We start from the raw sequence: 25113 nt of genomic DNA, 5'->3' as shown, positions 1-25113 counted from the left end.
TAGCGAACCGTCCAATCCAGCCGCATGTGTCAAGATTCTATTAGGCACTTAGTGAAATATATATGCATGCCCTTATACCATTTAACACTCTGGGTCCACCTTCAAGACACTGGGCTGTGGATCAACTGAAGCACCACTCCTCTTCCAAGAATCATTTTGACAGGTTCTTTTGGAGGTGCTCCTTTTTTTTTAACCTATCCTTTTAAACAAAATGGCACCAAAGAAGGACGTGAAGAAACCTGCTGCCGCCCCAGCCCCTGCCCCGGCACCTGCACCTGCACCTGCACCTGCACCTGCCCCAGCCAAACCCAAAGAAGAAAAAATTGACCTCTCTGCCATTAAGGTAACTAAAAGGGGTGAAATGTTTGGTCACTGAAACATCTTTCAACAGTAGGAAACTCTAGGAACTTGCAAAGGGGCATATTTTTCATTGAGAGAAGTGGCGTTACCACACAGACTGGTAGATTTGGGGAGAAAAGAATCCAAATTAAAAATAAATAAACTCTGTCATTACTATGAATGTGATATTGCCTATGGAGCCTGTATTTTGCTCCAGTTTTTGTTCTCTGGTTTTCTTTTTTCCCTAAACGGTCAAAGTGCAATTTAGGGACAAAATGTGTGAGTGTGAAAAGGTGTTTCGCAAATACTTAAACCAGTGTTTTATTTTGTTCTGTTTTGTTTTAAACAAAATCTCTGTGGAAACTGGATCCCTTACCTTAATGCTACATCAAAAGAAATTTTTAGCCCCGACTTGTTTCCAAAAGTTTTAAAACAGCTGATGACCCAGTTGTCCTGGGCGTATTTATTTGACAGCTGCTTTATTTCTTCTGAAAAACAGAGGATTTTTGCAATTCAAGTTAATTCCCCCTTCAGCTTTGCTTAATAAAATTTGATACAACACCAAATTAGATCTCAGTGCAGACAATTATGCACTCAAGTGTTTCAGTGACTATAACTGTCATCTTGTTTATTTATATATAGTATTTAATTCAGAATGTGTGAGTTGCTTCTAAATGAAACTAACCCCCAAAATACTATAAAACTTGGTTATATGGCTTTTAGCTTATGTCTTTGAGCTCTTGCATACTGATCTTCAACTAAGGAGAATGTGATTGATTTTTGTGTCGACACTTTGCTGTGATCAAAGTTCTCAGTTGCCACAGATTATCTGCTTTTGGGAAAATGACGCTGTGCATGTATGTGCCTGTTACCTCTCAGTGCTGTGATCCATCAAATGTGCTCCTTCTCCTCATTCACTGGGGCTTGACTGGTCTGAATGACAGTTTGAAATCTTTTAGGAACTCTGCCTTATATGGAAAACTAATGGGCAAAAGGTCCTATTAGGTGATCTTTTCTCTTAAGCCAAAAGTTCTGTACATAATAAATCTAAATTTTGCTAATTTAATACTGTTTACCTGTAATGACCAAGCTGACCTATAAATAAACATTTCATTGACTATTTTAGTATAATCATAGATTTAAAAAAATACTCCCCACATAAATATTGAATTGGATCATCCTCAGATCTATGTGATGACATTAAATAAATACATTCATAATTTTTATAGCATTCTGGTTAAACATGAAATTATATGTTCCAAAGTAGGAGTGGATTAATACAAATATTTTATCTTGAGTTTTTAGTTACCTAAAGCCATATTTGAAAAAAGTTGGTCAGAGAATCTAATACTGGTTAGGAACTCTTCTTAATGAATATCCACTTAGGAGGAGAAATGCATGTCAGATTTTCTGATAAATGGTGTTCTGCCTAAAGGACTGCGTATAGTTCATTAAGAAAAAACCAAATTTTTCATCTCCAGCAATTCTAGTTAATGTATCTTTATAGATGCACACTGACTACATTATACAATGAACGTGATTATGGCCACTACAAGAATCCTAATCATCCGTATTATTTGACTCTCCATTCCATACTAAGACTAGAGATATGAATCAGTGTCAAAGCTATTCCACTATATTTATTGTGATTTATAAGACAATGTTACCTCTTTGTATCCAGTATTACAAATATCTGTGGGGGGATAGAGGATGTGCCTTCTTAAGAAGAAAACAAAATATCCCACTAATGAAGGCAAGCATTAATTCTCTTCCCCGAAGAAATACAAATAACACTGATTGATGATTGATTGATTGATTGACCGATTGATTAAAAATTTAGTTTGGCAGTAAGTGTCTAAGGAAAGACAAAACATCACTTTTTTAAATCCAGAGATTAAACTGATTGTCCACAGCACAGAAGTGACGCTGTTTTGAATCTTGAAGGTTTATCCTTTCATCTATATGTTGAATTCCTGCTAGGGTGGCTAATGTAGCTAGCACAACTAAGCAAAAGAAGAAAACAATCTTAGGGCGTCTCTGCAGTGATGAGGTATGTAACATCTTCACTAGTTCATTGCAGAACGAGAGACGCGATGGATCCTGATAAGGGACGCAAACTAAAATGGAGCAGTTAAATGCATCTAGAAGAAACAGGAGGAATTTAACCTTTATATTTCTTTCAGAGGGCCTATTCTTAATAAAGAGAGAGAAAGGGAGAAGGATAAGACTGAAAGTAACATGTTTTTGTAAAGGAATTTAAAGGCCTTCAATGATTTGCATTCATCACTATGAAACCAGTGCACATTTATAGGTATTATAGTCAAAGAATGGACTACATCTTGAGAAGTATATAAAATTTAATTTCATCCCAGTAGGTAACAAGGCAAATTAAAATGTACATTAAAACATTTCATATTATGATGCTTTTAATCACCTAACGATATTTCTAGATATATTACCTCATATAAGTTATAAACTTTTTTCAGGCAGAGAAAATGAACTCTAAAGAAATTAATAGAGCTGTTATATGTGTTCATTAACTTTCTGAAAACTCGATAAAGAACAAAACTTAATTGGATTTTAAACTTTCTTTCATAAATCATATAATAGTAGAAATCCAGCTGTCCTTGAGACTTTGAGTAATGCTAAAGTTTAAGTAACTATCTCAGTAGTATTATAGGCATGGCAACAGTAATATTTAATTCTTCACTACTATTCCCAGCTACTATGTTCTGCCTTATAATATACTATCTTTAACAGCTATGTATTTAAGTCCCCATAAACTCTGAACAATCTTTAATATTGTTAATTAGTTTTATCAATTTCTTTAATGTGCTTTGCAACCTGATTTCCTAGTTTGTTGGTTATTTAGAACATTTGTTCAGTTGTTCTGACATAAAACCTCTGATATTCACTGAGGGAATGCTTACCTGATGTCCTATGACCATGGATTTTCCAGGAGTGTCCTTTTCAAAAACACAAAGACAGCTGATATTTGAACACTAAAGTTACTTTCCTGGATGGTTCTAAACACTCTTTGCCTTCGGAGAGCTGACACTTCCAGCAACAATGCCCGACTAAAGAACACTGTCTGACAGACTCTCAAGTGTAGGAATTAAAACCCCCCATGAGCATAGTTGCAGGCACAAACACAAGAATTAACACCTGCTGCCCAACACTTCAGCCAAGTGTTGAAATAATGAAAAGAAAATAAATAATGAGATGACTATGTGCCTAGATTTTAAAAGATCATGTGTAAATAAATTTTTTGCACGATGCATGCCGCAGCTGATATGTCAGGATTGCTATGAGGATATAAGACTTTGAATGATGTCTGTCCTTGTGCTGTTTAAGTTTTAATTCTCACTGTTTTCACTGTAATTCAATCAGGTCATCTCTGCCTAGACGCTGCAGGTGGTATTTACAAAAAGTGGTAAAGGTACAGAATGCATTGACAGAAACTTATCAAATAACAAATCTAAATGATTCAACACACACTTGGGGAGATTTAAACTTTCAATTTAATGGTAATGTAGGAATACAGCATTCCCAATAAATGCATGTATTTACTGACGGGTATTTAATGGAGGCAAATATTATATATACACTGCATTACCTGACTGGCTCTGGTCCAGGTATAGGATTATTTGTTTTAATCTACAAATTCATTTTTCCTCAGCTCTAACAAGGCTAATACAAACCCAGTCCCATTTTGAAGAATTGTTGAGAAAATCAAATGAGGTCATGGCCCATGAAAGGCTCTGAAAACTACAAAGTTCTTTGTAATATAATAATAAATATTCATTGTGAATTAACTCCTGTGCCCTATTAGCTTATTTAATCCTCAAAATGTTATACTGGGGTGGTTTTTAGCCTTGTTTTGCAAGAAAATAAATTGAGTCTAATGAGGTTCAGTGCTATGTTCACAATCAGATAGCTAGTAGGTGGTGGAGCTAGGATTTAATCTTGCAGGCCAAGTCCAGAGTCAACTGTGGTAATTGTATCCCAAACTACTTCCTGTTCATAAAGAGTAAATTGCTGTTAAGAATACATGAAGAAGGCTTTTTTTTATTCTTAAATGTATGGGGTAGAGTGGATCTCATATTGCCCTGCACAGTCCTGTGTAGCCAGAGTTAGGGGTGATAGACACAAATCAGAGCAGGTTCACGAAGACTGTTGACCTTGGCCGTTCACTACTTTTCTGTTCTCTACAGATTTCCCCTATCTTAGCACCTGTTACTGACAGGTTGGGTGCTCTCTTTTACAGATGGAAGGTGGGAATATTAGGAACCCAGAAAGACTCCTAGTCACTTTGTTCTAGCTTCCTATAAAAAATTTGTAAATGGAACATAGATATTAAAAAAAAAAAAGTCATTATGTGAGTAGATTAGTAGTTGTCAGGGATGGAGCTGGGGATGGGGTAAATGTGTAAAGGTGGTCAGAGGGTACAAGATTCCAGTTAGAAGATGAATAAGTTCTAGGGGCACCTGGGTGACTCAGTCAGTTGAGTGTCCGACTTCGGCTCAGGTCATGATCTCGTGGTTCATGGGTTTGAGCCCCGCATCAGGCTCTGTGCTGACAGCTCAGACCCTGAGCCTGCTTCAGATTTGGGTCTCCCTCTCTCTCTGCCTCTCTCTCTCTCTCTCTCTCTCTCTCTCTCTCTCTCTCTCAAAAATTAAATAAACATTAAAAACATCATTTAAAAACTTTTTTAAAAAGATGAATAAGTTCTGGGATCTAATATACAGAATAGTGACTACAGTTAATAATACCATATTGTACACTTGAAAGGTGCTAAGAGAGTAGATCTTAAAAGTTCTTACCACACACACACACACCATACACAAATTGTTTTTTAATTTTAAAAAACTATTAAATAGATGTATCAACTAACCTTACCATGGTAATCATTTTACAATATCAAAATCATCACACATCAAATCATGTTGTACACCTTACTTAAACTTACATGATGCTATGTCAGTTATATCTCAATAAAGCTGGAAAAAATAAACTATACCAAAGTATTTTTAAAATGCTCTTAAATGTGAGGCACCTGAGTGGTTCAGTCGGCTAAGTGTCCGACTTCAGCTGAGGTCATGATCTCACACTCCGTGAGTTCAAGCCCCACGTCGGGCTCTGTGCTGACAGCTCAGAGCCTGGAGCCCGCTTCAGATTCTGTGTCTCCCCCTCTTTCTGACCCTCCCCTGCTCATTCTCTGTCTCTCTCTGTCTCAAAAATAAATAAAAACATTAAAAAAAGTTTTTTAAATGCTCTTAAATGTAATGAAACATATTGAATTTTAAAATAATTTTGGTTTTGTTTAATTAAGTATACACATATACCAAAACTGACCTCCAAATTTTGCCATCAGGCCAATATTCTGAGAAAAATATGGGATCTCTATTTTGTTTACAAATAGCATGATTTTAACTGTAAGGAAATATCAACCATATGTCTCTTGGAGTGATATGCAGAAATATAATACCACATGTGTAATGATTAAATCTTAACCTTAACCAGCTTGAGAAAAAGAACTAGGAAAAGAACACATATAATCAATTTCTGATTAGAAGGAATGACTGAAAACATTTATAAGGTGTCTCTAAGTTTTCTTTAGGTAATTGTAAGAATTTGTTTTTTTATCTTGACCTTTCAATAACACAAATTAATTTTTAATACAACTATAATGTAACAAATTGTGATATCAATCCATTTGCAGTGTGAATTTAACCTCAGGAGCAAATAAAAAATTATTTGAGATTACCACTAGATACCATATCAAGTTTCCACTTTTAAACATCTATGATGTACAAGAAGGGAACAGGTGAAATGGAGTGAGAAAACACTAAAGGGCATTCTGTAACTCTCCAAAATTACATTTTGAATGATATGTACCTGGATAATATCTTTGCGAAGTAAAATGCAGTTTGGAAAGGAATAGATATGTTCACCAATTAATAGTGAATAGCACTTTTAATTTTAAAGATAATGAAATCTTTGCAAGACAAGGAGTCCACAAAGTGACAGTGACAAATTTAGACTCTTGACATTCTAATGTTGCAAATGAATCCCCTGGCAAGTTGTCTTTAGAAGTCGTTCCATAATTACCCAGCATTAAGCACCATCTGACTCATGGAAATTATGGAAAGGATTATATTTAGTCTGCTGATACTACACTTTCTTCTGCTTCTCCTCATACTGAAATACTTTTTGTATGAAAATGAGATCTATAGTTTGTTTCTATATCAACTTCTACAGTTTGTTTCTCACTCCAAATCAGAATTTGGAGGGCAAAAGTTGCAATATACAAGCTGTAGTCGCTTCAATTATATTAGTTAAAAATTCAAACTATATGGATGACAGATCCTTGTTATTCTGGCCATAAATTAATAATAGTGAATTGAAGCCAGAGGAAAAAAAAATTACCTTAGAGATAAAACCACATCTACTCAACTTAATAGTCTTTCTTCTGTTGTGGCGAGTGAAGTCTTTGTACATAGCACGTGCCTAATGGTTCAACGTCTCCTGTTTCTGAAGCATCTGACTCACTTGAACACAGTTTATGAAATTATATTTTAACTCCTCTTTATCTAAATTACTTCAAAATAATTTTGCTTAATGAGTTTTTAAGCACTAAGCCCTTTTCCATTAAAAAAGGAAGTTGAGGTTGATTCTACTAACAAAAGCATGGAAAATTCACACCAGTGCAGAACATAGCAAACCTAGAAATCATACAGAGGAAGCTGCGACCCAGATAAGTTATTTAATCAAAAGACACATGCTTTATTATAATAGAACAAAATTCTGAATGTTTCAATCCCTGTCTAGTTCCATTCCCATCATATCAAAAGACCTGAAATCTCTAAAATGGTAATGCCAATAGTCATAAATCCCTGTGGTCACAAAAAGAACTTTTATTCCAGATGAGGAAAAAGCAGATACTTTAAATTTCTTAAAACACATACACCAAGAATTTTTCGAATGCTCACATTTTTTAAATAAAAAGAGGAAGGAAGGAACAAAAACACGACTTGGATTGTTAATAAATTGCATATAAATAAATGTACAAAGTAGAGAAGGTACAACTCTTAAAAAATCTTAAATTTATCAGTTATTAACCATAGGTAAGCTGAAGAAGTATAGACTTAGGCCACATGTTTAAATTTTTATTAAAATTCACCTAGGCCTCTCATTAAGTCTTGTAGGTCTGAATTGTATTATCTTACAAATTCAGCCTTTGCTCCAATGTGACTGAATTCAGTTGACTAGTCCACACTTTCTGAGCATAGAATTACTTATTTCTCCTTCTGTTCAGATCAATGTATCCAATATAGCCATCTACTCTCTCTTATATTGGACAGCCTGGACTGGTACTGTATTCTCATTGTTCTTAATTTCTCCCTTTTATTTCATATTATAGTCACCAGCCTAAGTATATCCTTTGTTGAGGTAAAATAAAAAATGAAATGAAAAATATGCATTTCCTTAAATCAAATAAGTTACTCTGAGGCACAAAATTCTAATTTCCAAAACAGTATTTCTGCTGCCTTTTTATGGTGATTCACGGTAACTCTGTGAGATTAGAATGAAAAATAATAATCTAAGTTTTTCTTAGGTTTTGCATACATTCTAGGTCTTTAAATGCCTCTCTGCCAGGCATTAAATCAGAGAACATGCAGCAATGTTTTCTTGCTTGAAAACTGGCCCTGCTTAGATTAACTTCTTTACTTAGCCTTACCAGTCATTAGCTTCATTATGTCTTGCAGGGAAGATGAAGGCTGTTTAAAGACCATAGTCTATGTTCCTTCCTAGGGCATTTTCTCTCAGTATTCAACGTCACGGATCTCCCAGATCATCCTTAATTATAGCTCTTCTTGATATACTAAAGCTTAACATACAACAATTTCAGAGCCTGTTTGATTAAATTCATCTTAATATTTCCCCTATAAATTAATTCCTTCTATACACTAGAAGCTTTATTTTGTCTTTAATCAGTTAAACGAACATCACGAGTACTTTTCAAAGTGAGAAAACATCTGTAAACATTGCAATAAAAATCCTTTTCACCACCAGTCCCTTGTAAACTACTACTTACTTAAATCCAGTTCTAAAGAGCACAGGAGTCACAAAAATATGGCATATAGCTGTTGTACTAACAGTCTAATATAGGTATGTAGGCTAAGATGGAAAAGCAAATTGAGGGTTGGCAAATTAGAATTCCTAAGCATAAACATTTACATAAAATCTAAGGAAAGACTGTGGAAATATAAAGGCACATACATCAATAATTCAAAATGAGCATGCCTCGTATGTGCTTGGCATTTCTAGGTGCTGGACCTATACCCCTGAAGAAGAACATATCACCTTCTATAGAATGTAAGCTCTTTGAAGGAGATGATGAAATCTCCTCCCTCATGGAATATAATATTCTAGAGGAGAAACTAATGTGTGAGGTTGGAACTTACTGTGCATATGCTCTAATGATTTTAATTTATAGAAAATCTGTTGAACAACTAATACAGACAAGGTATTTTATAGAGCTATGGGAAATGAGTTATAAAAATAAGACAGAGGAAGCACTCTAGGGGGAAAAAATTGGGGTGGGCCCATGCCCAGTTTGCATCATGGACAAAGGTTAATGGCTTTCACTAATGGCCTGGACTTTCCAGAAGTTTACAACCAGGAAGGTTAAACATCTTTCAGTGGGAAGAAAGGAGCTGAGTAAATAGAGAGAAAAGATTCTTTCAAGAGGAGATTTTATCAGGGCTTTGAAGAATAGTTAATTTCTAAGAAACAGAGATGAGAGGAGAGGATTCCAGGTAGAATGGACTTAAATCTAATTTTTTAAAACAAACCAAATGATGACAAAGCAAACGGAGGCCAAAATCAGCTGACATTTTGTATTAATATCATGTCTTTGTTCAAAGAACTGATTACTTCATCATTCCAACACCAAGAAAGAGATGCAAAGGAAACTTTTCATCATTTGTAGAAGTGTACCAGAGAATAAGTAGCAGTTCCCATTTATTCTATGACCACAGCGTTCAGGTCTTTTAACTTTTAAATTGTAGTTTATTCTCTAGGCTAGAATACACTGTCGCTTTTCTGCTGTTATCAATAACTTGCTTAAATGTTTACTTTGATTCTCAATAGGTACAAAAAAATCTAAGCTCTCATCCTTTATGTAGTAAAGTTATATAGAGAAAGTAGAGTAAAATTGTCTGACAACTGCCTGCCACTTCTATTTTAATAATAGTAAACGTTTACATAATATTGAAGTGGTTAGGAATAGCTTAATCATAGTATAAATACAACTTTAAGAATTATTTTCCAGTGTACTCCACAAGTATTATACAAATTGACCATATTTTGTATGTATCCAAGGACACATTTTTCTGCTCAAAAATAAACCTCGCCAATAAGCATTATGTAGGGCAAATGATAGGCATTCTGTAGGGCAACTTTGATGGATTTATTTTGCATTATTTGTAGTTTTTAGTTCTACTAAAGATATATACTAGTTTTCAATGTTAGCCATAGGGCAATTTCAATTTAACGACACAATACATAAATATAATTATAAGACTAAAAAGAACACAAAGAAATATGGTCTGCTCTCATGGCTTTAATTTGGGCATCAAAAACCATGAGGCTCCAAATTACACACTTATCAAAGGTTAGAAATTTCCACCTTTGTCCCTCCCTTCCATTTCCTCCTAATAATCCAAAGCATCTAAGATTTTCTATTAACTTCCATTTCTCATAAATTCTCAAAATGTCTATTTATTAAAATACATTTTATTGGGTACTAATATTTTTTAAATTATGTTTTCAGTCCTCACTTTGGGACTTAACACCCTATGAAATTTGTTTCACTACTTGTGAATTTGGGACAAAAAGTGATATGCATTTAATATTTGATTTCTTCCTAAATGTTTTGAAGTAAAGCCACAAAGGATTCTTCTGTCTAGTGAGTGGAGACTTCATGCTTTTTGTGACCATTCCCTTAAAAATAGTTGCTGAGACAATACTTAAATCAAAATTTATCTCCAACGTTCTTTGCACATATAAGCTGCTTTAGGTATGTAGAAAACTGATAAACATGTCTGAATGTATGTGGACATTCTAGGACTGATCTTTCCTAAGGACCACTTTTCACAGTATCATTCCAAGAATCGAGTTCCTTCCTATTTTCAGGTAAGCTGCCATGAAAACCCACTACCAGCCAATCCCTTAGATACCTTTAAAATCCTAAAGTGCCAACTGGCACTTTACAGCCCCTGCTTTGGGTTTTTCTGGTTCTCAGTCTGGACTCTGAGGATGGAGGAAATACCCATTTTACTGTACAAAAACTAAGGGAGAATGGTGAAAATGGAGCTTTGAACTATCCTGGCTTAGATAAACTCTATACATCCGAGAACACAACTTGCAAAAGAGTGGTCTTTAGTTAGAGATTTCAAGAACTGACCACACCTTCACTTGGCTGAACTCTAAGAAACACGAAGAATGTGCATGGCCTTTTCAAGTCTTCTGAACTTTACCACCAAGGACAGAGCTCCGCAGGCTCTTCCTTCTATAGTAATTGCCATTTGAAACCCCAACCCAGTCCCATCCAATAAATTCCATTAAATATCAAAACTTGCTGATGCAAAGTTTGCAAAGTCCATAATTCAACGAGAGAAGGGGTCAGCCTGAGTGTTCAAGAAATTCTAAGCTCCTCTGCCACTGAACAAGTAAGAAGCTTCTTAAAGGAAGAGGCTCCAAGAGAACATCTCAGGGATAAAGACCATAAAAGTACTGACAGGCTTCGTCTCATTATGGCTGTCCACTCCTAGGTTCTGGTTTCCTAAAAATAGCCCTCAGGGTACAGAGCCCTCCTTCCCTTTGCCCTAAGAAAGCTAAAGAACTCTCCAAGGGGAGTGGCCACGTCTCTCTGAAACCTGATGCTAGCTGTGAGGTCACAGCTTCCCCAGAAATAAAAGGCAGCCTCGGCAAGCAGGCCCCACTCAGGGACTGGAGCGGCCCTCAACTCACTCTTCAGCTTTGCCGCTGTTCCTCAGCCCAGAAGTTCTGCCATGGTGGGTCCTGTGAGAAAACTCTTTGTCCTTTATAGGAGGATATAGCCGTGGATATGACCTTACTGAATAGAAAGGCAGTAAAGGAGCAGAACTAAGGAAAGAACATTCAGTATAAGTCTGTAGAATCTACTTTTGCTTTTGTTGAGGTGGGGTGAGGATAGATGAATTCGAGCTATTATGCTAACTGAAAAAGAACATCTTACTCCCCAAAGCAGTACTTTCTGCTTCACTAACTTTTGTTATATGACATAAGGTTTATTATATCTAAACATGGGGGAAAGGAAATTGCTACTATAGCAAAATACTATACTTTTAAAAACAGTCTGATGAAGACAGCTAAAATAAGTAAGCTATTTCCAACCCATCAGACACATGGTCGAGCAAAAACCTCCTAGTTAAATAGAAGAAAGACTTAAGGTGATCTTTTTAATGCAGTGTATCTCTATTTCTTAATTCAGTGTATCTGTGTTAGACATATTTTAAATACATCACAGACTATTATGTTATTCCAGGAAGTATTTGACTTAGCATTTGTTAAATCATTGATTCATTGATTAAGATGCAGAGAGATATTCCCTAATTATCTTTTGCAAAAGCTTATTTTTCCTAGATTCCAAAGTATCCTAAGGCCACCTCTTATTCTATGACACCTACATATCTTCCTAGAAATCTCAGAACAGAGAGCACTCATGCTTCTGTCAATGCATTTGAAAGAGTACTATTGTTTCTTTCTTTCTCCCTCTCTCGACACTGCAGTCCTTCAGTGCCGACCAGATTGCTGGTAAGTGAATTGAGCTTCTCTACTCCAGATGTAGGCAGAGCACTGCCTGGTTTCTGAAATATCCCTTATCTCTAAGGCATGTTACTGCGTGGCTCAACCTGTTTGTGTCCAAGCTATGCCTGACCTCTGAAAAGTAGGCTTGCTTTTGGAGCTTACTTTGAAGAATACTCAGGGAATGAGCTTGGATACACTTAAAAATAAGGACATTTTTGTTTGGTTAAAATATTCTTTGTGGTTAATTTCTTTCTAACAGATCGAGTTCTCTAAGGCACAGCAGGATGGTAAGTTTAAAAGATACAGTTGTTAATGTGTGCACACTCATAAAGATGGCATGTGAGAAAACCAACTCCCCTGAGATGAGATCAGCTCTTCCTAATTATCCCCACTGGTGTAGCCACTCTAAATATAAATGCTCTCAATCACTCTAAATAGAAGTTTTCTCAACTTGAACCTCTTGCTTATAATCAGTAATCAAAGGTTTATGCAAACAAAAGATAGACACCATAAAATAGGTCCTTGCAATCACTGTTCTAAGTAAAACCATTTTGATAGAGTAGCCAATACCATAGATAAACCCCCAAAAAGTTGTAGATTTTGAAAGGCTAATCTGTTCATCAAATTCCTGAAGACAGATTTGAGAGGTCTGAATTGTTCCATTTAGAAAATAATATTGATTGTGAACCTGCCCAATTACCAAACCTACATAATTTCAATGGGCATCACAGTGAGTTGAGAGAAACAAGTGAAGTGGATACAGAATAAAAGTGAATTCAGAGACAGAGAAGGAGGAAAAGTTTATCATAAAACTGTGCAAGAAACATTAGACATCTCCTGGTCTGTCTTTAGAGAGCTGATAGGACTTGTTCAATGACACAAAATATTAGTAACAGGCCCAAACTCTGGTATTAGTTTAAACTAATTAGAAATTTATTTCACAAAAAGTTACTAACTAGAAGATTTCAAATTTTTAAAATTCAAGAGAAGCTGAGTACTTTCCCTAACATTTCCTTCAGGTCTTTGGACCCAAGAGATCCCATGTCCCACGAAGTTTGTTTTTTCACTAGAAGCGTAGGAGAGAATGTTTTATGGACTGAAAGTGTCACAAGTTCAAACAAACTGACACAGAAATTACATCTAAAGAAGTGAGGGAGAGAAAAACTTTAGTTATATGATAGCATACATAAATAATTATAATTATAGGTGTTTAATAAGAAACTATTCAAATACTTGGTTCTGTACCTAAGAAATGCCACATTTTTCAGTCTGTTTCAATGCCTAGAATATTTCATGTCTGGACGTCAATTAAGAAAAAAAAAGGATATTTGCTGTAGTAAAAACTCACATGTATCTACATCATGGTTGATGATCTCATGTCAACAGATCAGGTGATTCAATGACTCAGAACTCAAGAGTATTTGAAATTATACTACAAAGGACTATTTTTTTCTTATTGAAAAAAAATGGTAATCCTACTATATTTTGTTTGAATTTTAATGCATTTTTAACGAGTGATGCTGCTACATTATCAGCTACTGCATCTCAAATATCCAATTTACGGTGTCACTTTGGCTGCCAAACTATGGTGGGACTAAGCAACAGAAGACTTACTGTTGGCCAGAAGGACAGAAGGACTTACTGTTGACCATTAAACCTATAACTACATATATGAAAGAAGTTTTAGATATAAAAGTTCAGGAAGCATTGGTGGGGTGGACTGGTTTTCTCCTTGTGCCAGGAAAGCGAATGTAAGCTCTTAAAATTTCAATGGAAATACAATGCTTGTGGAAATGAATGAAAACTTCTTTGGTTTCCTTCCTTGTTCAATGATTAAAGAGCTTTGGTCATGGCTGCTCCATTTGAATGTATCACAGGTTGGAAGAAAAGGGGAAAAAAAGGAACATGATTGCATTCTAAAGGTCTAAGTCCTGTGATGTCCAGTGGAGTTGCCACTTAGCCACATGTGGCCATTTAAACCTGAATTTTAATTAATTAAAAATAAAAGCATTTAAGCAGCTATTTTCTCAGTTGCACTACTCATATTAGTGCTCAGGGGCCACACAGGGCTTTGGGGGCAGCCCAGACATAGAACATTTTGATTGTCACAAAAAAGGTTTCTAGTGTTGGTCTAGACCAGGGGCTGTCAAATTTTTTTCTTAAAGGGCCAAATTGTCAATATGTTAGGCTTTATTGGGAGTACAGAAAACAACTCCACTCCATTGTTGAGGTTTAAAAATAGCCATAAACAATACATAAAATAATGGGCTACATTCCAATCAAACTTTATTTTAAAAAACAGGTGGCCAGCCCCTAGGTAGCAGTTTGCTAATCCATATTCTAGACTCTTGAAGAGAATAAATCTTAAAAATTGGGGGTAGGAAGAGCAATATCTGTCTGTCCTTGGCATTTAAATCAACAAAGGGTTAATGTCAGAGAGATTCTATTACAGCCCATAAAATCCTATTTGTATATCAGCATCTAAGCAGGGTAATAGTGAGCCCTCCGAGCAATCTGTGCATGAAAGCATGGAGCCAGTAACAAGAATAGTTCAGTTTCACATGTCCCTTAGAAAGATGAAAAATAATATTTGACTAATAATCCTACTGTGCCTGCAGCGTGCTTTTTAGGTTAAGGGAATGGTCTGATATAGTCAAGTTGCATAGAATCTGAAGGGAAACCTTTAGCCAAGAATGGTGACATGATCTATAGTTGATTGTGAATATGTCTGGTACAACCTTCCATCAAGGGATGGAGGGATGATAAAATAGGGCATTTTGCTGAGTAATCTATCTAGATGGCATCTTTTGATCTAAGGCCATTAATGGTCTAAAAACACTGTTTTCAGCTCATTAAAAAGTGGTTGTTTTGAGTGTTGTCGGGATTAATCCAACAAGTTGTCATCAATACTTTTGGGTTCTCCAGAAAGTCTAATTTAGTTAAGTTTAGAAAGTTTCAGTTAAAATGTCACTTCTGGCCCCTAAATCCATAGCAGTACCCTTTTCTGTCTTTTTGGCATATACTTTGTTAACATAATCCTGAAAGGCAAAAACAATTCCATCAACATAGAGTGACAAAATTTAGGTAAAGTCAGCAACAAAGTGATTGTGATAAAAATAGACAACACTTTAAATATATGTACTTATACACACACATAAAAGTTCAAATAAAACTAGAAATATCTGAATAAAATTGGTGGAGTCTATCAATGTGAATATTCTGTTTGTGACAATATTGCCATAATTTTGCAAAATGTTACTATTGGGGGAAACTAGATAGAGTATTTAAGAGATCTCTCTGTAATTTTTTTTCCTTAACATTGCAGGTGAATTTACAATTATCTGCATAAAATTGTAATTTAAAAAAATGTGTACTTAAATTCTAAAGCCAATATGGCGACATGCTGTCATATGTATTATCTGAAAAAGAGTAAAGTTTAAACAGATTATGATAGTGATATATCCAAACAAATATTTCTCCTTCTGAATCGATTACATTGGGAGCCCATTAAAGTCATACACTACAGTGGTTAAACGACACTATTGAACTCAGAGATTTGTTTCACCTTTCTAATTTTTTTTTCCTGAGAAATGAAGTTGCTCCTGAAGATAACTAGTCCAGGGGGGAGGCTAAGAGATTTGTCCTTCAGGAAGAGGGTTTTCTAAATAATTTGAGAAACCTGGGTTAACCTCTTATAACACAACCCTGATTGAAAATTTGTCTTCTTGAAATTTTATTAACTTTCTCAATTATGAGGAGTTCTTAAGGTTTCTCAAGACCTCAGAATTTCTTAACCCAGTCATACTTCTCAGGCAGATGAAGGAAATATGAATAAATACATCAAGGAGCTTCAATTTCCATATCTGATTAAAAACAATATATGATTTGAGGCTGGAAATGCTGCTTTAAAATAGTCCCCAAAAGAAGTGTCAGAAAGGATTGCCAATGACTGTTTGAGCTAAGAAAAGGAAGAGTTCAAAGATAACAACATAAGTGGTTGCAAAAGGTGAAAACAGAGGAGAGTGAACTGGATCCTTGATGAAATTAGGGGTAATTTATAGGTCTAAGGGAGAAAAAGTATCCTAAAGCTTCTTGCTTCTTGCAGAATTCAAGGAGGCGTTTCTCCTGTTTGACAGAACAGGTGATTCTAAGATCACCTTAAGCCAGGTCGGTGATGTCCTTCGGGCTCTGGGCACAAATCCCACCAATGCAGAAGTCAAGAAGGTTCTGGGAAACCCCAGCAATGAAGGTAACCGTGTTTTCCCAAGAAGTTGGGAAGCAAGATTGTGTGTGCATGCACACACGCACACACGCACACACGCACACACACACACACACACACACACACACACACACACACCACAAGGAGGGGGGAGGGGAGAGACACAGAAAGGGAACTTTATTGAGAAATAAGATCCACAGAATAGAGCTTAACTTGTTCTTGATGGTAAATGTGCTTCTTGTCTGTCTAGAATCTCAGTTTTTCCTCATAAAATAAGTGAACCTTTCTTTGAGAATTTGCAAGCATGATAAAATTTCATGCCAATGAAAAGAAATAAAATCTAATGCTAACATTGTCATCATCATCATCCCATCTAATGCTCATAATTTAAAGGTTAATGAATAAAATCATATCCAAATCTGCACATTTTTTCCAAACCTTCAAAGGCAAAAATACATTTTGACAAAGATGTTTAACATGGCCAAAACACAATACATTTTGTGAACAACTCAGCAAATTGCAATGGCACACTTCTAGAAAAGATCTACTCTGATAAGAGCTGTGGAAATAAAATCACAGTGCTTTCAAGAGGTTGACAATGCCTGCTGACTTTGCCCAGTGCTCAGTCTCTTGACACCCTGCTCTGTGCCATTTTAAAAGAAACTCACCTCTCCTAATTAAGAATAGACAGGATGTCATTTTAATAAGAGTATTTTCTATCCCCAAAGAATCACAAGAGGACTTAAAAATTGAAGCCAAAATGTACATTCAGTCCCCCAAAGTAAATCCCAGGACAAAAGACAGTAGATATTTAAGTGGCAAATTGCAGACATCATTTGCTTGATATGGTCATCCAGTTATTAGTCTGGAACAAAAATATTTTTTTAATTCCAAAGATTCATGGCACAGTGTAATAGTCTATTGGAGAATAGCACACTGAACAAAAAAGATGAGAGAAAAAAACTGAAATTTTTTCAAGTAGATATTTGAGCTGTTTATCTTTGCCATGAGGGGGAAAGAAGGAGGGGAGAACAAGTAATCTCATTTTCCCCTTGATAACTGAAAAGACTATTTTCCTTTTATACCAAAGCGGGGGAAGTGGAGCTTGAATTTATGCAAACGGACTTCTAAATCACTCCACTGGAATTTTTCTCAAACTTCACTTTCTTTAGAGGAAAATGTCTAGGTAAATCATTCAAAAGGTAGCTGAGAGCATGAGATAAAGTGAGAAAATGATAAGTCAAATCTTACTTTGTAAACGCGATTTTGTAAATTACCAAACATCTATCTTTAACAGCATTATTAGGTAAATAAATGTTCATTTATTCAATGTTCAGATGTGGTCTTTTCAATATCGTTCAATTTCCATTCTATGAGGAAGGACTAATAAAAGGGAATTTTGACTTTAGGGCTACATAACTTTGTCCATTCACATACATCTGGATAGTCTGTTTTATACTTTTGTTGTAAATGCGATTTACCTTGTTTGTTGTATATTTTTACATTGCTTCTTTAGTATTTGTAGAAAATATTAAATTGACAACACTAATAAAAAGCAGTTAACACTTATTCAGCACTCGGTTTGTCCCAGGTATTGTAATAAATTTCGCATGTGTTATCTCATTTAGGGCTCACACTAACACTCTGAGGAATCTCTCTTTTACAGATGAAAAAGTTGAGGTACAAAAAAGGGTGAGAAAGTTGCCCGTGATCACACAGTTATAAATGGTGGATTGGGGATAGAAGTTTAAGCACTGGGACTCCAGAACTCATGCTATCATCTATCACCAACTTTTTGTCATCAGCAATTTACTAACTGAAATTTAAGCTATATGAAGATATTTTAGATCAGCTGGAATGAACTTTCAAGTTCAATTTGTGATTCAGAGATGACATTTTATGGTAACTAATAACTCTCCAAATTGCAATTTCTTCCAGAGATGAATGCCAAGAAAATTGAGTTTGAACAATTTCTGCCCATGATGCAAGCTATTTCCAACAACAAGGACCAGGCCACATATGAAGACTTTGTTGAGGGTCTGCGTGTCTTTGACAAGGAAGGCAATGGCACAGTCATGGGTGCTGAACTCCGTCATGTTCTAGCCACATTGGGTAAGGAAAATTTATTTCAGTAGGCTTCATAGGACAGAATATATAGGAAAGAGCATGAATTAAGGAAATCAAGTTATAACAAAGTAGGTAGGGAAGAAAAGCTATTGGTAAAAAAGAATAGTCAAAAATTAATGACCATTTCTACTGGCCTCAGTGCCAACAAGTTTGCTTGGGGAAAGTGGTAACTTAAGTTACTAGTAATGAGTAACTAAAGTAAAGCATGGTAGTCCACATAGGATAGAGCTTGGATGATCAGGTATAATGTGTATTTAGGTCATTCATTAGAAACAATTCATTGACAACATACTAAGTACCAGAAGAACAGGATGGGCTTGATTTCTATCCTCTAAGAGCTTAATCATAGTCTCAAGGAACCCAAAACTGATCAGTTATGGTGAAATTCTGAAAATATTCTCTGGCCTTCTTTCTGAACAAAGAGTTTTCTTTCATCAGGTGAGAAAATGAAAGAGGAAGAAGTGGAAGCCTTGATGGCAGGTCAAGAAGACTCCAATGGCTGCATCAACTATGAAGGTACAATCTCATGTGCTTTGGTATTTACAGCAACTCTTAACTGATTGGGTTGTTGATGGACTCCTTCCAAGCTTAAAATAACTTCATCTCTGTCTTCTTTACTGAACATATACATGTTATTTATTATCAATCAATTACACAATAACTCTAAAAAGATATTCTCTAAGAATCTGCCCGTGTACATAAGATTTTTATTCCTGTGGGTTTTGACAATCCTGGGCATTGTTAAATAGCTTAAAATGTTTTCACATGTATTCTTTCTTGCTAGATCTTTACCACATTTCTGTAAGATAGACAGGGTTTATGCCAGAATAGGGTTTAATAGAATATTAAAGTTGGAGAGATCTCAAAATCTTTAACAGCAAGTAATTATGAAAATGAGGAAACTGAGGGCCAAAGAGGTTTAGTTACTCAGTGAAGGTCACACCATTAATGGAAGGGCTGGTACTAAAATTTAGTTCTTCTCCTTGTCTGGTATTCTTCCTTTCATGGCCAACTCTCTATGCTGTGCTACCAATTTAGAGCAGCTTCACCCAAAGGGTTGGAAAAACAACACTCCACACAAAATACAGATGCAAAATAAAATTCCATGACATAATTTGTAAAATTTAAAACTTCCAAAAAAATTGAGAAACTTTTCTATCAAAAAGACTAATCTAGCCACTTTTCAATAAAGCTACGTTGATAGCTTTGATGTAAATGTCGAGATGAAGGCTAATGACTTGGGGAAAAGTAAGAACAGAAAAGCAGGGAGAAGAAGAGGGGAGGAGAGGGCAGGAGAAGAGGCAAGCAGTCAGCCAAGCACATTTTCACTGACAATCTTAATTAAACACTTTTTCCCCTGCAAACAATGTTTTACGTTTGGTTATTGCCATAAATGCATTATATAAAAGAAGAATCATTCAATAAATATTGTTTGCACAAATGGTTAGTCATTTAGAAAATAAAGTCAGATCTGGATCTCATACCAGGATAAATTTCAAATGGTTCAAAAATTTAAATATAAAAGCCAAAAGCATAAAAGCCATGGACGAATTCTTTTATAACTTTTAGAGTGGTAAGGTCCTTCTAACACTGATAAAAACCCAGAAGGCATTACAAATTTTGATAAATTCAACTACATAATTTTTTTAAATTCCATATGGCAAAAGCCACCAGAAGCAAAGCCAAAAGACAAATAGCAAACCATTAAAAAAAGTAATCAGTATCAGAAAAAGCTCATTTTCCTAATTAAAAAAAAACTATTGCATATTAATAAAAAGACTACAACCCAATAGCAAAATTCATAAGTACATTGGAAATTCACATAAAAAGAAATTTTAAAAATCTATAAATACAATGTTAAACTTCACTAATAATAAAAGAAATGCAGATTAACAGTACAAGGAGATACCATTTTTCAATAAGCTGATTGCCAAGCATTAGAAGTGTGACAACACTTTGGGTTGAGAAGAGTGGATGGAAACAGGAAATCTCATGCATTGCCATTGGGAAGGCATATCATTAAAATACCAATATGGTTATGTAGTACTAACTATTAATTCTAGCGAATCTACATCACGGGATGTAGCTTTTAGATATGCTTGCACTTGAAACAAGTGATACATGATTATTCACTACGTTGTTGTTGGTAATAGCCAAATGTTTTAATAACTTTATGTTCACTAACGTGGTATGTATCAAATAGACTCTGGTACACTATACAATGAAATACGCCTACACAGTGAAATTCCCCACAGCTCCCTCCCCACTCCCCAAATAATAAGGATACTCTGGTTTGCAGTCATTAAGTGAGAAAAGAAAAAGAAAAATAGTTTGTAGAATATGCCACCATTAGGGTGAAAAAGAGTTTCAGAAACACATATTTGTATTTTCTCATACATGCATAAAACCTCCACCAATTTCACCATAAAGAGAGACACTAGATAGATGGGAGGCAGTGGTGAGGAATATTTCTTTTTTATTATAAACTCTTTCATACTTTAAAGAAACTTCTAACCATGTTAATGTACCATTTATTCCAAAAATTAAATTTACAAAGTCAGGGGAAAGGCCATGAATCCAGGATGAAGAATAGTAGACTATACCGAGCTTTAAAAAAATAAATGCTAGTATTACAGCTAAGGAAAATTAAGATTGAACTAACTTGCTAAACCTCTCTTTTATTAAACTTGATGGTTTTCTAACTCTAAACCGTCTATATTATGCCCACAGCTTTTGTCAAGCATATCATGTCTAATTAAATGGAGCTCTCAAGGTAAATATCTGTTTGCTCTTTATTATATAAGCTCTTTCTTGATGCTGTATTTTTTTAATAAATTTAACAGTTTCACTTTGTGCTATAAACATAATTAGTATTAGTTCATAATTAAGATTTATTTATATTTACCAGAAAATATCAACCCGTCGAAATGGGTTATTTGGAAATAGAGGGCTTTTGTATAAATGTGTAAGCAAAAATCTCTGAGACCTTTGCTTCCATCTATAAACCCTATCTTTGATTGTGTTGTAATTATGCAGTGAAGATTCAAACAAGCCAGAGACTAGTTCATTAATTTATCTGGAACATAACACTAATAAAAGTAGGGGCCTAAGTTCTTTGAATAATAGATGTCACTTTTAATAATTACTGCTCTAGAAAACGAGGTTATCACAGTTCAAAGTTAAGCACTTGAAACAAGGTTATTATAAGCAGGAAAAGGCTTACCTTGGAAGTGCTGGTTCATTTTGTGTTTTTTCTTCTTTTGCACTTCAGACTATTTCCTCCCCAGCTTTCTTTCTGAAAAGATGCAATCAACATCTAACTCATTTTCCCTTTTCCTTTGTAGATCAAGCATTTTTAGGACAACTGGCTGGAAACTTATTGCAATAACACCCATGACTCACTGCCCAGATCTACGTCCCATCATTCAGAAAACAAAACGATGTGGACCGTTCTAGATGGAAGGACTCCCTGAATTTTTATATACTTCACGTTCCTCTATGAATTGTATTCATACCACACAAGCCAAGTGTCTTCCTGCTCTAGACAAGAAGGATAAAATACTCACAACCTCAAATTCAAGCACCATTCTTTATTTTCTACCATGGGTCATTGAACATCCTTAAAACACTAAATCAATAAATAATTCTGGTCAGTAGGGAACGTTCAAGTTGCATTGTGTTTTTACCTTATTCCTTAGAGAAAATAATTTTTAAATTTTCAAGTCTTTTGTTAATGTACAGAATATGGATGAATTGTAAGCTTCTAAAGAATAAATCCTTGCAGTCTGCATAGTAATCACAAATGGAATAATCATCATCAAAATAGTATTGAAAATATGAAATAGGGAACTGAGGAAATTCAGGTAGGATCAGAGACATTTTAATATAAATTATCCAGGCAGTTTAAGAATGAAGCAGGTTTTTTCAGTTTTGTGTAAATCATCGTGTACATGCCTTGACTTATCACTTCTAGTGACAATCTAGCCTATTCATAAGAGAAAGTCCTACGAAGCCCTGATCCTTCTCACTTGATGTCTTCAAGGATAAAATTTAAAGTGACCTTTCCATGGTTACTTGAAAAAACCTCTCTGTATGAGACTGTTACTCAAGAACTCAAGATCCTGTCTATTTATATTCTGTCTCCAAATATGACCCCTCTACTTTGCATGCCCATGTCCCTGAATCTTGGTTCAACCTTTTAACACTTGTCCTAAATGGTAAGACTAATGATTGAAAAGTTCAGAGTGTAAACTTACTTTATAATCTCATCATGCTATCAGGTATCACTTTTTTCTTTAGAACAGAGGAAGAATTTGCAAATTAATAGTCATCTATACGTAAGAGATAAAGTGACAAATAGTTCTCCCGCTCTCTAAAGAGAGACCTGTAATATATGTGATTATAAAATCTCTGAAAAGTACCTGTCTGCCTATACATTTTTGGAAGCTGAAATTTTTGGGTGCTTCAGGTCAACATGACCTTCCACCTTTAGCAAAGGGTACCCAGAGCTCGGGGAGCCAACAGCTTCAACTCTGACCTATGCTTTTGTAGCCAAGATGATGTTGAGACATTATAATCACTCTTTTTAAAAACAAAATTTTTTTTGTTTATTTACTTTTGAGAGAGAGAGACGGAAAGAGAGAGAGAGTGAGTGGGGGAGGAGCAGAGAGACAGGGAGACATAGAATACTAAACAGGCTCCAGGCTCTGAGCTGTCAGCAGAGTCTGACATGGGGCTGGAACTCAGGAACCGTGAGATCATGACCTGAGCTGAAGTCAGACACTTAACTGACTGAGCCTCCCAGGTGCCCCTATAATCACTCTTTTAAGGAAAATTCACTATGGCCTCAAGATCCTTGAGGCCACGTTTTCCTAAGATCAGGATTCAGAAATTTTGCACAGCACTGCCTACTAGAACTTTCAGTAAATATAGAAATCTTCATGTACATTGTCCTATTTGGTAACCACTACCCACATGTGGCACCTGAGCACTTGAAATGTGTCCAGTGTGACTGAAATTAAATTTTTTATTGATCTAAATAGCTACATGTGGCTCATGAATACCATACTGAACAGCACAGGTTTCAATATATATTTAATTCGGTTGTCACATCAGGCAATAAAAAGGCTCTTCAAAAATGACAAATGTCACCATGGAGAGAAGGTGGCTGGTACAAATAATCCAATCATAAAAGACTCATTTTTGTTTTGGAATATGTGACTAAACTTCACTTATTTAACATTTACACTTCTTTAATGTTTTTTAATTGGAAAAATGTGGTGTCTACAAGGTACTAAAGTTTTAGTCTCAAGCTTCCTCTTTAATGCTTTTCCCTGAAGACCTTATAAAACTGCTTTAACTCCCAGTGGAATAACATCTTGTACACTATCATGGGACTTAACCTTATTAAGTTACCATGTGTGAAATGCCCATAACTCAAGTAGTAGCAGGTGCAAAATAGAGCAGCGAGCGGGAGAGTGACAGTAATTTTTAACATCTATACCAGCTGGCAGAAACGACAGGTGCTTAATTCCTCAGTCTTTAAAAATAACTTTTGAAAGCCTGTGCTGCATAAGCAAATATTCTCAAATTTGTTTTTTTAACTACCTTCAAGTTACCTTCCTGAAAAAAAATGTAATATTATACACTGTGGGCCTCAAGGTATATATATATATTTGAAACTTAGCATACAGGAACTTAATTTATTCCCCTCTATGAATAAAATAAACAATTATTAAATCAGGGAAATAAAAATTAGTTTTTGAGACTTCATAGTAATATTTCTCAAAAAACATATCAGAAAGAGCTCTTAACATATATTTTTCTAACTATATTTACATGTTTTTTCTATACTGGCAAATAAAACTTGGAACTTCATAAACATTCTTTATCATAGAATGGATAAAGAATGTCTTCCTTTAAATTCTAAGTCTAGTGAAACCATGAATCTATAGATTTATTTAGCGAACCAAGTCTATACCACCCCCACCAAAAAAAGAGATTAAACAGCAAGTATCGGGAGTCCAGACTGAAGAGTTATGTTCCCTTAAATTACCAGAATAACTGAAATTAAGAAAGAGCATAATGATGGAATAATTCAGTCAATGATCTCAATTTTATAGTTCAATGAGTAAGCCCCAGACATGTAGGGGTAGGCCTGCTGAGAAAGAACAAAGTCAGACTTTTCAGGGACAGATCTTGAAGTTGCCCAGAAATGCTCAAAAAAAAAAAAAAAAAAAAGTAGAAATACTCCTCTTCTTCTTGAACTTTTAAAAAATAACAGAAGTTAAATTCCTTTGTCAGTAATCACATAGGTGGCCAAGAAAAATTTGAGTAGCAAATAAGTTGGGCTTTTCTTTCTATTTTTAAAAAAAAAACAAAAAAGCTTATCCTTTTCTGGGGTGCCTGGGCGGCTCAGTTGGTTAAGCATCCAACTCTTGATTTCAGGTCAGGTCATGATCTCATGGTTTGTGAGATAGAACCCGGCATCAGGCTGTATGCTGACAGCACAGGGCCTGCTTGGGATTCTGTCTCCTCTCTCTGCCCGTCCCTCATCCTCACTCACACTC

The 25113-nt window shown here is 35.3% G+C and overlaps 1 protein-coding gene across 1 annotated transcript; it reads left to right on the top strand.

The window, feature by feature from the left end:
• Positions 1–211: 211 nt before the first annotated feature.
• On the top strand, positions 212–22145 carry MYL1 (myosin light chain 1). The gene is made up of 7 exons (XM_007086082.3): positions 212–343; positions 12455–12482; positions 16301–16444; positions 18356–18529; positions 18983–19060; positions 21275–21317; positions 21889–22145. Exons 1-6 carry the CDS (start codon positions 212–214, stop codon positions 21301–21303), a joined length of 585 nt encoding a protein of 194 aa, XP_007086144.1. The 3' UTR covers positions 21304–21317; positions 21889–22145.
• The last annotated feature ends 2968 nt before the right edge of the window (positions 22146–25113 follow it).

Source organism: Panthera tigris, chromosome C1 (genome assembly GCF_018350195.1).
Source record: "Panthera tigris isolate Pti1 chromosome C1, P.tigris_Pti1_mat1.1, whole genome shotgun sequence".
NCBI classification, from domain to species: Eukaryota; Metazoa; Chordata; class Mammalia; order Carnivora; family Felidae; genus Panthera; species Panthera tigris.
The sequence above is the reverse complement of the archived record's forward strand: the minus strand, read 5'-3'. Positions and strand labels throughout refer to the sequence as shown.